This window comes from Geotrypetes seraphini, chromosome 1 (assembly GCF_902459505.1).
Source record: "Geotrypetes seraphini chromosome 1, aGeoSer1.1, whole genome shotgun sequence".
Lineage (NCBI taxonomy): Eukaryota > Metazoa > Chordata > Amphibia > Gymnophiona > Dermophiidae > Geotrypetes > Geotrypetes seraphini.
In genome coordinates, this window is record NC_047084.1 from 214687513 (window position 1) to 214701717 (window position 14205).

General features: G+C 39.3%; 1 protein-coding gene across 8 annotated transcripts in view; it reads left to right on the plus strand.

Moving 5' to 3' along the window:
- The window catches only part of FRYL (FRY like transcription coactivator), a 768252-nt gene that overhangs the window by 233450 nt on the left and 520597 nt on the right, over positions 1–14205 (plus strand). For 6 of the 8 annotated variants that reach the window (XM_033945802.1, XM_033945793.1, XM_033945809.1 and 3 more), the window contains one exon: positions 238–282. The exons of the other annotated variants lie outside the window; for them this stretch is intronic. In XM_033945802.1, coding sequence (XP_033801693.1) covers positions 238–282 — 45 coding nt within the window. The remainder of the gene's footprint in view (positions 1–237; positions 283–14205) is intronic. 8 annotated transcript variants of the gene reach the window in all.

Here is a 14205-nt window from a genome sequence, read left to right on the forward strand (position 1 = left end):
AAATCTCTCATACATTTTCTTGTGGATATCCTGAAAATCCAGTGGGACTAGGTGTGCTCCGAGGACTGGGTTGGGAATGGCTGCCCTAGATGCATCTATTAACAACCCATACTGAACTGCTGAATTGAGCCTTTAGTTATCTGCTGTCTGTTGTTTTGTGCTATTTATCATCTAACCTGCATGTGCTTCCCATTCTCATGTTTGTTATGTTTTGCTGTCTCACATTGCTTTATTTAGATGCCATCTAACAACAGTATCAGAAAACAAATAGAAACACTGCAGGTGAGTTAATATGTTTTTAGAAGTCAGAAAAAGCAAAAAGTTGCTTAAAGTCTACAGTGCAGTGCAGTGCTTTGCTCGCGTTTAACAGTTTCTTTGAGTACAAGCAGGAGATGCAGCCATCATAAGTGATGTCATCTGATGGAGCCTAGGCTGGTAAAATGTGGACAAAGCTGTGAACTTTGTTTTGTTGATTTGATTGCTTCCGTAGAGATTTTCTGCGTGGCTTCTGGTGGTACACTTTCTAGAGAAGTACACTATGCTTGTTCATTACCTCCTGCTTCATCATAGTTGTGCAAGGCCACTTCAGTTCTTTTTTTCCACTTGGAGCTCATCAGTTTCATTTTCCATGGGTTAATAAGTAATTGGTCCATCTAGGTTTCAGTCCTCCACGATTTCCTCTACAAAACTTCTAGTTAACTTTTAGTTTACTTGATATATATGTATATATTTGCCCGGCTGTGATCTGGAATGTATTTACTCAAACCACATCTGCCATAGTTTAATATCCACTCATTTGATTTTGCACAAGCTAGTTTCTTCTATTATTTGAGAAACATAAGTTACCCAGTAGCTTAAGGAGTATAGCTAGTGCATTTGGAGACTAGTGTCATTCTTTGCTTTCTATACCTTGACCCTGAATACAATGGTGCAATAATATAAGCGGGCACCTCCTTTTAGGCATTCCAGTGCAGCACAGGGAATACGGTACCTTGCGTATTGTGTTCAATTCTGGTTGCCTTATCTCAAAAAAGATATAACAAAATTAGAAAAGATTCAAAGAGTGACCAAGATGATAAAGGTGATAGAATACCTCTCATATGAAGAAAGACTAAAGAAGTTAGGGTTCTTCAGCATGGAAAAGAGATGGCTGAGGGGAGATTAGATTGAAGTCTTCAAAATCCTGAGTGGTGTAGAATGGATATAAGTGAATTTATTTTTTACTTCATCAAAAATTACAAAGACTAGGGTACACAATGAAGTTGTGTACAGGAAAATAATTTTAAAACCAATAGGAGGAAATTTTATTTATTTTTTTATTTAATTTGTTTTCTATCCCATTCTCCCCAACGAGCTCAGAATAGGCTACAGGTTAACATATATAGAATGCAGTCAAGACAAGTTACAAATTGTTCTACTTACTAAACAATGTGTTCATCCTAACTCATTCGATATAGAGGATCTAGTTCCAGTATACATTATGTTCTTTACTATTAATCATATAGCAAAAGGCAGGGATTAGATGATGAGGTAAGTTTTTATTGCTTTCCTGGGATATGTCCAGGATGGGTCTAATGTAGAGATTAAATAATAGAGGTGATAGTAGAGCCCTTTGGGGAACACCATATTTGGTTTTGGTTTCGATAAAATCCCATTGAGTAACACATTTTGATTTCTGTTATTCAGGGAAGAGGTGAACCAGTGTAGTGTAGTAGTCTTGGATGCCAATTTCAGAGTTTCAGAGTTTTGTAATGAGGAATGGATGGCCAATGGTGTCAAAGGCTGTGCTGAGATCAAGTAACATCAGAAGGATATTTCCTGTATCCATGAGTTTCCAGCAGTCGTCGATGATGTCGAGAAGGACGGTTTGTGTAGTGTGTAATTTCTTCAATCCCGATTAGAAGGTAGATAGAGCTTTTTGTTTGTCGATGAAGGAGTACACTTGCTTGAGCACTGCTTTTTCCAGAATCTTGGAGATGAAGAGTAGGTTGGAGACTGGTTTAAAGTTGCTGGACATGCTAGGGTCAAGTGTGGTTTTTTTTTGTATCTATCTGATGATTGCTGATTTCCAGTTTGTGGGCACTGAGCCTGATTATAGAGAGGTATTGATGAGCAGAAAGATGGAGTTTACAAAGGTGTCTTTAGCAGCCATTAAGAGGTGTGGTGGGCAGGGGTCCAGGATGGAATCAGAAGAGCGAATAGAGTCTAATCTCTTGGAGAGATCATCATGGGAGACGGTTTCAAAGTGAGTTAGCTTCCCCATTATATGTTTGGGAATCCTATCTGGTTTGTGGGGGGTTTGTGTTGGTAGTACAGTGGAGTTGAGATTACACTTCTCCCTCCGTATTTATGGTTTCAGCAATTGCAGTTTCGATTATATGCGATTTTTAGCATGCTGACTCCTCTCCCCAAATTACATCATCCATGAGCACAGTGCAGTGCAGTACTGATAAAAATTCTGAAGCTTGAGCAAGGCATTTCAAATGTTAATTTAAGTAACTAGCCCCAGCTGCAAGTCGCTCCACGACCAGGTCAGGTTTGGGAGCAGTATCTGTTTTGCACCCAATTCTCAATGATCTCATGACTGATCTATTTCTTCAGGGAGTCACATCAGCCAATCAGAATGGATTACACAAAGTCCCTTGGAAAGAGAGGGCTTGTCAGCGTGGTGCAACAGGAGCACTGCTTAGAGCCCGAGATGCAGGAGGGGCTACTGAGCCGGGGGTTTCTGCTTCTAATGAGGGGTTGGAAGTCAGTTCTGATATCACTAGTCAATTGCTAGAGGGGGCAGGCAGCCTAAGGCTGGGATTTCCTGCTGTTCCTGACTTTATTGGGCGTGTTTACCAGAGCTGGTGCCTCCAGGAACGAGCCTCAGGGTGCAGCAGGTAAGACTTTCACGTGCGAGCCTACAGCTGCTTCCGATCTGCCCACTTCTCCCTTTCAGCTCAATCCTGGCGCTCTGTGCGAGTCTTTCAGCCCTCTGGAGCCTGCTAGCATAATATATATTGGGTTAGTCAATCCCCAATCACCGCGAATACGTAGGGAGAAGTGTAGATCGTATTTTGTCTGAGAGCATTTTGCTGTCTAGTTCAGAGTTAAGGCTTTGGCTGTCTCCTTTTGATTTTGTGAATATATTTTTTGTTAGTTTGAAAAGGTTTTTGATCTATTGGAGGTCTTCAGTAGTTGTTGGGAGTAGTATATCTTTTTAGCGTCTAAGGTGGCTTGTTTGTATTTTTTATGTAGGTTTTTCCAGCTGGACTTGTACCATTTCCTTTCTGATCTTCTTAATTCTCTTTTCTTGGTTCTTAAGTCGTCTGTGAACCAGAGGGAGGAGAGTTTGCAGGGATAGTATTTGATCTCTTTGATTGATGCTAGGCCTTCAAAGAGGGCTTTTACCTCTGTGTGCCAGTCCATAGCAGCCTCGTCGATGGATTTAGAGTTGGGTTTTGATGTATCATCTTTTCAAATATGTCATTTAAGAATTTGTAAATTTGATTTTTATATGTGTTGATATTATTATGAAGAATGATTGGTATTGTCTTTGTTTTTTTGCTTTTGCTTTATGTATGTTTACTTAGAAACTACTGAGACTTCAGACGGTATATTAAGTTTTTTAATTAAATAAATAAATATCCACTAGGTTGGAAAGGCCTTTGGGGAGATCTCCTACGTCAATAGCGTTGTTTTTCGTTGCATCTGCTTTAAAGTATTATTCGGTTTAGCTCCAGCTTATCTTGTCTCTCATTTTGAATTTCATAGAACAAACGTGAATACATGCAAATCTTACTGGTTTGCATTTCCATCACCTAAAACTTGTCGTTATATAAGATTTTTTTTTTTTTGATCAAACTTTAGCATTCCAGGCTAGTAAAATGAACACCTGGTGGAGTATCTTAATTCATCAAGCTCAATCTTACCATGCTTTTAGAAAAAAACTGAAAACCTACTTGTTTGATAAATTCATATCTTAATTGTCTTAGTATTGTATTTATGATATGTCATGTGGTGCATTTATAAGATTCGCTGATTGTCCAGCTTTTCTTGATGTAAACTGCCTAGAACTCATTGGTATGGCGGTATACAAAAATAAAGTTTATTATTATTGTGTATTGTCTTTAATTGGGTTTGCTTCCTGGTTGATAGTAGATTTGTTGTGAAGGTGAGGTTGAAGGTGATTAGATGGTGGTCAGACCAGGGTACTGGTTTGATGGAGCAGCCGGGAGTTCCTGAGGTTAGTGATGCATCTTTTTGAATAAAGATTAAGTCTAGGATGTGGTCCGCAGAATGAGTTGGTGAAAGGATTATTTGATGGAAGCCTAGGTCTGATAGCGATGTGATGAAGTCTGCTGGGGATCCGGTCTCATTTGGGTATTCTGTGAAGTTAGTCTCCTAGTATGATAATCTGGTTGTAGGTGATTATCACTTTGCCCAAGATGGATAGTAATTTATCCAAAGATGGCCATTGGAGAGTGGGGTGCTCTCTAAATCAAGGCAATGGTGAGATCTCTATTGTGACCCGCTGAGATGAAGCATTTTAGTGCATTTATGTGATGGTGTCAATCAGTCTTGGGTAGCGATTGGATTTAATGAGGTGTGGCTATACCCCCCTCCTCTAGTGTCAGTGCATGAGTAAGCTAGTGCTTGGTATCCTGGTGGGCAAAGCATACCCAGTGTCATTTTCTTTAAGCCAGATTTCAGTAATTAGGAAGATGTCCCAGTTATTATCTGTGAGGAGATCAATTAGAATGACATCTTTGTTTACGGATCTTGCATTTGTAAGAGCAATTTCGAGACATTTTGCTGCAGCTGAAGAGTGGTGCAGGTGGTGGTGGTAGGGATAGGCCTAAGGTAGTGGGATCTGTGTGCTAAGGGTTTGCTAAGGGGGAGGTGACTAAGGTCTCCATATATGACTTGACCTGTGATAACTGGGATGGAGTTATACATGTTGGTAAGGACAGTTGTTGCTCATAGATAAGAGAGTAGAATTTGTGACGCTGTTAAAATAGGTTGTGTAGAGATGGGAGACTATAACAGCAGCAGGTTTGGGTTAAAGAACTCTAGGTCAGTATTTTTGATGAGCGCTCCTAGTGCTAATCAGTTATAGTATGATTGGGTGCCCTTTAAGTACCTGATTTGAGTTAATTCTTTAATAGTACATTCAGGTAGAGTTAGTTCTGTAAGTCTTTAGCTTTATGGTAGATTCTGTAGTTATAAAACAGAATATTTCAATCAGTCCTTTCTAGCAACATTAGTGTGATTGAAAATTCTTAGAAAAGCCATATCAACAGTTACTTGCTGTCCTCTTGGGCCACACAAAGTGCCTTTTGGCGGGGCTTGCTTAGTAGTTTTATAAAGGCCTGGTGAGGGTGGTGGGCAGGGCTTCCCCCCAAGGAGTTGCAACCTGATTCAGTGTGGGGCGATGTTGTAGCTGCTCCGTCTTCCCCCATACCATGCTGGAAGATGAATGCCGGTTGTCCAGGGCCCTTTAAAGGGCCGAAGAGAGTTGGAATGCATTGTTGTAGGATATGGTAACAGCGGTTAATGTAGCTGGTTTTATAAAAGGTTTGGACAAGTTCCTTGAGGAAAAGTCCATTGTCTGCTATTGAGACAGACATAGTGGCAGCCACTTCTTATAAATCGACATTGGTATTCCTAAATTCAACAGGAAAGGGATAGCAGGGATATTGTTGAACACAGCATTGAAGGATCCCCTTCACTGTCTCTGGTGTATATGCACCAGCTATTTCCCCTAGTATCTCTATTACTGATGGTATTATGCACAGTAAATATATTACAGAGAATTATGTGCCAAAAAATCCAAATAATATTTCACAATAATGCAAATTATTAAACAGAATAGTATTTGCATTATTCTCGAAATATATGAAGCTACTTGGCTCCCAGTCAGCTCTAGTTCCCAGTCCAACATCATCCTGGTAATCACTTGAACAGAGATGTTTATCAGCACTGTCATAAATCCTATGGTTACTGGCACCCATAAAATGATTTGCTAAACTTACCCAGAAATAGCTAAGAAGAAAAAATTAAAAAAATTTAAATTGAATCTGGAAGGACAGACTGGATAGACCATTCGGGTCTTTATCTGCTGTCATCTACTATGTTAATCTAATTTTTGGGCAGGTTGATAAATGGCCAACAGGCTAAAATCTGCTGGTCTTTAGTTTATTGTAGATGTTGTTGGAAAAATTATTATCCATATTAGCTGAATTTACTCATGTATTTATTCAGTTTTCTAAACTGTTCTCCCAAGGTAACTGAGAACGGTTTACATGAATTTATTCAAGTACTCAAGCATTTTTCTGGGGCAATGGGGGATTAGGTGGTTTGGCCAGGATCACAAGGAGCAGCATGGGTTTGAACCTACAACCTCAGGGTGCTGAGACTAGTTTTAACCACTGCGCCACATTCTCCTCCAATCTAAGCTAATGCTTAGAGAAGTGGGCTAAGTACTAGGGAAGCTAGGGATGAAATCCCAGTGCTGCTTCTTGGGAGCTTGGGCAAGTCACTTAACCCTCCACTGGGTTCTGTATAAACTTAAGAATGTAAGCCTCCAGGATAGAAAAATACCCTGAATACATCTTTCTTTCAGCTACTATTATGAGAAGTATGAGATAAATACAAATCCAACATCCAATACCAGCATGTTATGAAGTAATACAAAAACCCAGTGGCGTACCTAGCATATGTGACACCCGGGCCAATAATTTTTTGGCACCCCTCATACGAAAAACATGATTTATAGTAACAAGCCACACGTCACACATGAGTTCCTAGGAAAAGGCAGCATCTTACATATAAGCCAGCAACTGGAGGGATCTTCGGCAGGAGGAGGCACAAAGGCTGAAGCATGTGAGTCCTTCTTTGAAGGCGCCACCCTATCTCCGGAGGAGCGGAGCCCACCAATTCACCCAGGAGCTACGGAGGAGTCGTTGGAGGCAAGACCAGCCCAGGGTGTTTCCTTCCTTTCTCAACAGAGCGGGTTTCCCGATCCTGTACAGGAACAGGAAAGTAATCCAACAAGCTTGGTGAAGGAATTGGAGCAAACCTGTGAAGAGGAATTAGTTCGGGTTTCTTTGGCTACTCAGCTCAAGGTACTTTGTCTTCTGTGGGTCTTAGAATGGATATTGGCCCCTTGCAAAGACCTAGGGTAATTAACATGGAGTCGATTTGGGAGGCTATTTCATGCTTACAACTTTCTCTGGGAAGTCAGATTCAGTAGTTATCTACTCGTTGTACAACGATTCTCTCTGAGCATATGGAAATTAAGAATAAACTGTCAACTTTGGAGAATAAATCGGCAGACAGTGAATCTAGATTGAAAATTTGGAACTGCAAGCTTCAATTTGGGTTACAGATAGTGGGAATTTGCATTTTAAATATGAAATGTTGGAGAATGCAACTAGAAGAATCTTACTGCAAAAGTATAAAGTGCAATACAAGAACTGCAAAAGTATAAAGTGCAATACAAGAACTGCAATATATAACTTGTTTTTTTTTTTGTTTGTTTTTTAAATCACAAATATCAACAATAAGTTTTATTTGTGATTTCACAGTATTCGCGATGGGTCTAACCACAATACCGTGAATATAATAGAAAAAAAGTTATTTGCGTTTTTTTTGTATTCACGGGCCAGCTTTGCCCCTAACCCCCGTGAATATGGAGTGAGAAGTGTACTCCCAATTCATTCATAACATAAATGTTGAACAGTATTGCAGATAGTGCAGAGCCTTGGGGCACCCTTTTCTGGATGAGCCATTAGGCCTTTATCTGCTGTCATGTTTCTATGTTTCTGTCATGTCCAGTCAGCCTCTGTATCTCTCAGAAGAGAATTGCCAACCACTATTATATTTTACTTCTTATTGGCTAGGCATACAGTAGGTTTGAGATTTTTGAGCTTTGTTTCCTCCTGTTCTTGAGATATTTATATATCTTCTACCTCCAGGGCTGCAAACCGGTTCTTCAGTTCAACTGGAGATGGAGTAGTGAGGTTCATTTTTAGAGGGTCTGGTAATTTGTGTCTGGCTGTCCTCTTTTAGCACAATGCCTTCATCCACTTTGCTGGAAATCTCTTTCCTCTCAACAACTACCCCCAGTGTGATAATGTAACTTCCAAACTTGATCTAATTCTTATTGTAAACTGCATAGATTTCTTGCAGAAGACTGCGGTATATAAGACACTGTATTGTATTGTATTAGCACAGATGACTCTTAGTCTTGCCACCACATCTTTTGGTTCTTTTACTTCTTTCATGAGGGATTCAATATGCATACATTTTGCACACGAGACCAGTCCCTCACCCTGGATCAAACATTCCATCTGGATAGAGACAGAAACTGTAATTAGAACCTGTGGCTAGAAAAAACAAGACCTACCAAAGTCCCAGCCCTGGTTTTTTTTTCCCTTCACCTGTTCTGTAAATAAAAATCAGGTAGTTACTCTTATGTGAGATTGAATAACCTGATTACCGTATTTTTCGCTCCATAAGATGCACTCCCCCCCCCCAAAGTGGGTGGAAATAAGGGTGCATCTTATGGAGCAAATACCCCTCCCCCTCCCCCCGGTACCTTTTTTTTAAGTCTGTTGGAGCTTTCCATGCTCCTGCCTGTCTCCCTTGCTGGATGGCTATTCTGTTCGGGCAGAGTCATGAGAACTGACTGCAGCCATTCAGGAAGCGGTGCTGAACCAGGCAGGAATGCGATCAGCACATGCCTGCCTTCTGCACCGCTCTGCCCGAACTGAAGAAAAACCGTCCAGCAAGGGAAACAATCAGAAACGCGAACAGCACGTGCCTGCCTTCTGTGCCGCTCTGCCCGAAAAGAACAGCGCCTAGTGAGGGAGACAGACAGGAGCGTGGAAAGCTCCAACGGACTTTAAAAAAAGCTACTTGGGATGTGTGTGTGTGTGCCTATGCTGCCTATGTGTTTTTCGCTCTATAAGACCTTGTCCCGGCCTACCACTAGGCCACCAGAGAGGGTACAGGGCAGGACAGTGAGAATTTTTTTTTCTTGGGATTTCCTCCTCTACAGGTGGGTTTGTCTTATGGTTGGGTGCGTCTTGTTCAGATTACTTGCCATTCCCAGATTATTTATAAATATGTTAAAATAGCATCAGTCCCAGTACAGAACCCTGAGGCACTCCACTATTCACCCTTCTCCATTGAGAGAAATGGCCATTGTCTAATAGCCAATTCCTAATCCACAACAGAACATTGCCTACTATTCCATGACTTTTTAATTTTTTCAGGAGTCTCTCATGAGAAACTTTGTTAATAGCTTTCTGAATGTCTACATACAGTACATCAACCGGCTCAGCTTTATCCACATGTTTAGTCACACCTTCAAAGAAATGAAGCAAATTGGTGAGGCAAGACTTCCCTGGCTGAACCCATGCTGACTCTGACCTATTAAACCATGTTTGTCTACTTGTTCTTTAATTTTATTCCTTTTAATAATTTCCACTATCTTGCCCAGAACTGAAGTCAGGCTTACCTGTTTTGCCTAAGATCATCCTCCCTGGTATAGATCTTCAAGGCTGTGAGGTAGACCTGTATATACATTCTCATCCCATTGTTGTTTGGATTGAATTCCTAATGTAACAGATTTGGTCAGTCTGTCCTGAATAATCTCTTTGAGGCTTAGACTCTGTCCCCTCTAGGTCCCATTTTTTTCAGGTTGTATTCATTGAAGAAAATAGTCGATCCAAGATGGTGTCGAGTTGAGAGGATGTATCTACAGTAGCTGCTGTTCTCCAATAGAGTATTTTGCTGCTTAGGGCCATTATTGGGCTGAGGATGGACACGAGGTGAGGATAGATCCACAGACTTCCCCCAGCCCCTGCCTCTACCCCTGTGATGAGACAGCCAGCATGATGTAATAGCAGGACTGATGGACTGCTTCTTTTTTTCCCATGCCTATTGTGCAAGCTTTAGGCAACAGTTTGAGTGGGGTCTCGTTAAGCCCCATGGAACAAGTGGCACCCCCTGCAACCAGAAAACAGTTTCACTATTGAGTCATTCCAGTTACTGGAGGAGTAACTCATTGTGTAAGGGGGGGGGGCAGCTTGCTGTGAGTGCAGTACAGACATCAGTAGAGAATCGATCATTAAAGGCTGCAACCAGAATCCTTGGACAGGAAACTGTGAATAACTTGACTAAAGTTAGGAACCAGGCTGCTTTTGATTTTGAGATTTGGGTTTCAGAGAGACCAACTGCTATGACATTGGAGTTACTGTGGGACATTATTAGCTCCATGCATTCCTATTTGTTGGCTATAGTGAGACAAAATACAAGAGATACTGTAACTGTTTCTGATGCTGTCTTGTCCAGGCTTGAGTTACAGCCCAACAGATCTCAGAAGTTGATGTTTCAAATATCAAGGTGCGGACTGTGGAAAGTTTGGAAGCAGTCTCCTTCAAGGAAATATATTATACCCATTGTCATTTAGAATATATGGACAGATTAGAAGGAATAATCTAAGACTGCTAAATTTTCATAAGTCCCTTCTCTTTTCAGTGTTGGATGTTTAAAAATATTTGGTGAATGTACTAATGATGCCTTTAGATTCATTACCCACTCCCTTTTACTAAAGCTTAGTGTATCCTGGGCACAAGATGATCTGAAGGCCTGAATTTAGAAGGCTGAAGGGAGGGCAATATGAATCTATCTTCATTTTTGGAATCTTCATTAGAAGCTATTATACAGAGAACTATATTAATGGTAACTTTTGCGCTTGAACTGGACCGTGATACTAGTTTGAGGCTTTCTTTTAGACGCTAAGATGTTTATGGGGGTCAAAAATAAGGGTCTTTCCAGATCTAGTTAGAGACACAGATGAGGTGTAAAGCTTTCTTGGCCCTTAATACCAGGGTTTAAGCCTTAGGGGCTAACTTTGTATTAAGATTTCCTGGTTTGTTTGGAGGTAAACAGTTTCATTTTTTTAATAACAAATAATTGGAAGATTGTCTAAGATCCAAAGAGGAAGTTATGTGGCTTTGTAGTCTCATATATTCACTGTTGGAGCTGGAGAGTATGGCTGTATCTGGTATGTCCTATACTGTGAATGTAATATTGTAACTCGTTCTAGGCTCTTTTGGGAAGACGAGCTAAAAAAATTGAATTAAAAAAAAAAAGTTGATTTGAGAAACATTGAGGCAAACACAGAAAGAAGGGAGACTAACCTTGCCCAATGTAGGGGAAAAGGACAAAGATAAAAGGCAAAGCTGATATTGTGATACAATCAAGGTAAATTTATTAATATAAATCTAGTCCCAACAAGGATTCTAGTTTTGGCAGAAGAACTGCCCCCTTCAAGGGCCTAAACAACTGATGAAGTTATGAGATAATGTATGGTTGTAATGCCATAATACAAAACATGAAAGAAGTGAAGAAAGTGCAGGCCAACATGCCAGCTTAAAACGAGCATTCATGAGCCAAAATGTACTTAAAGAACCATATCAGCAGTTTAAATTGTTAAGCAACAAAAGTGTGTCGTAGTCTCTGAGAATGAATCACAGATTCAAACAAAAAACATTTGAATCTGCTTATTCTCAGAGACTACAACGCGCTTTTGTTAATGATTTAAACTGCTGATATGGTCCTTTAAGTGTGTTTTGGCTCAAGAATTCTCATTTTAAGCTGGCACGTTGGTCTGCACTTTCTTCATGTTTTGTATTATGACATTACAACCATACATTATCTCATAACTTCATCAGTTGTTTTGTCCCTTGAAGAAGGCAGTTCTGCCAAAACTAGGATCCTTGTTGGGACTAGATTTATATTAATAAATTTCCCTTGGTTGTATCAAGACATCAGCTTTGCCTTTTATCTTTGAGAAACATTGATGGCAGATAAAGGCCAAATGGTCCATCCAGTCTGCCCATCCACAGCATCCATATATTCTCCTCTCCCTAAGAGATCCCACTTGCCTGTCACAGACTTTCTTGAATTCAATCAGTCTTTGTCTCTACCACATCTACCAGGAGACTATTCCACGCATCTACTACCCTTTCTATAAAAATGTTTTTCCTTAGATTATTCCTGAACCTGTTACCGCTTAACTTTATCCTATGCCCTTTCAAGATTTAGATTTTCTATTTTTTTTGTGTTTTCATAATTCTTGGATTCAATTTCCATACTTGTGGGTGAAATGATTTTTTATATTTCCTTTATAATAATAATAATACTTTTGATTATTTTCTGGATTTCTAATTGTATTCCAGCATTATGATGGTTACTTGAATATTTTGTTTAATTAATTAATTAAATTTTTTTAAATGGACAGAAAGGCTTTTTCAATTCATGTATTTAGCTATTTAACCTACATTTATAAAACAGCAAGCAGGATATATAATTGTCATAAAAACATAATACAATTTTTGCAAGCTAAAAACATACAAACAATAAAGCATAACAGGACAGACACACACACGGACAAGTTGCCAACAAAAACATATTTGTTGCCTATTGGCATTTATTTTTCCATTTTCCCATTTTATTAAGGCAGCCTATAGCTAGAAATTCCCTCATGTAAAGAGACCATTCTGCTTGTCTTTGAAGAAAGCAAATTTGCTTATCAGTAGCAAGTATTTTCGTAGAAGTCGTCAATTCCTAAGGGAGCTAAGTGGGTTTTTATGATAACCAATGCCCTGCTGTCCTAGCTTTAAATGGAAGTGAGGTGGCCCTGCATGAGAATGCTGAGACAGGAAGTTTGACATGCAGTATGCCACTTGAAAGCTCTGAGAACTTTTAAATTTCACAGGTTTGGGATTTATTGGATGACATCACCCATTTTACTACAAAAAGAACTGATATCCTGTCCTCAAATACCTATTACAGGTAAGCAATTTTGCTTAATATGCCTATTAATGGATTGAGGATCAAAAGACAAAGAAGTATGTTTAAATATAGTGCCCACTTTTCATGAGAAACATCTTTGTTTGTTTCAGACAAACTGGAGCTGTCTTATCACTAAGTAAAATTTTCTGTTTGTATATTTGTGTGCATTTGATATGTATATAGATGTGTATATACATATGTAGCGTTCTCCCCAGAAATTTTTTCCAGCCGGATGGCATGAAAAAGTAGCCGGGTTGGGTGGGGCGGGACAGGGAAATTTGGTGGTGGGGAAAATTAAATGTATACTATTTTTATTAGTTAATTATTATTATTTTCCAATGCTCAATATGACTTCCTTTTTTAAGGTTTGACACTTGTGCCAGAATATTTTTACTAAATTTAAGAAGTATCCAATTCTAGAAGTGAATAATTAGATATTCACCCTCTTTCAAATTGTATAGAGGTTTAAAAAAGGGAAATGCGTTAATGAAGTCATTAGGTTCAATCTAGCCATTTATTTCTGCATGAATTTAAACAACTAAAAAAAAAAAAAGATAAATATAGCTCATTCAGCCATACAAGAAATGGCTGTACAACACCTCTAATAATGTTTTGATCACTAGGTTCCTTCCTGAGGTCTCACTGAGGATGTGAAATAGATGCTATCCCCACTTCCAGACCTCTTCCACATAATTTATGGAGAGGTGTTACTGAGCCTTGAAGGACACCTGTGTGATTGATCTTTATCTGCTTCTTTTTTATTTTGCTATAGTGCAAAGTAAGAGCTAGGGCAAAACAGTATAGGTAAAGATGCAGGTAATAATTAGCAATGTATTAAAAATATTTTATTTTTATTTGCTTATAATGTCATTTGAAAGCTGCTTGATGATAATACAACTTTAATTTAATTCTTTATAATGTGTGTGTCTGTGTGTTGGGGGAACTACACCTACGTCAACAGTAAAGTTAGAATAGGGTCATTAAATCCAGTGGTGTACCTAGTATATATGACAGCCAGTGCTGATCATTTTTAACAACCCCCTCCTCTATATAAAAAAAAGATATTTTTAATAATAATCCATGAGTCACACAATAAGGGTGCATCTAGGAAAAGGTAGCATCTTAAATACTGCAGTGAGCACTAGAACACCAACACAAGCATTGTAAAACTAAACAAACCAGATCCTACACAGTCAATTGATGCTGTAGTCGATGCTAACAGAAAGCCATGTCCTTTTCATACACACAGAACACAGATACACCCTCGCCCAATATGGAATAATCACAAACTAAAAATAGAAATATGTAGACAAAAGTTAAACTGAACCAAGAAACCAGACTCTGCATACA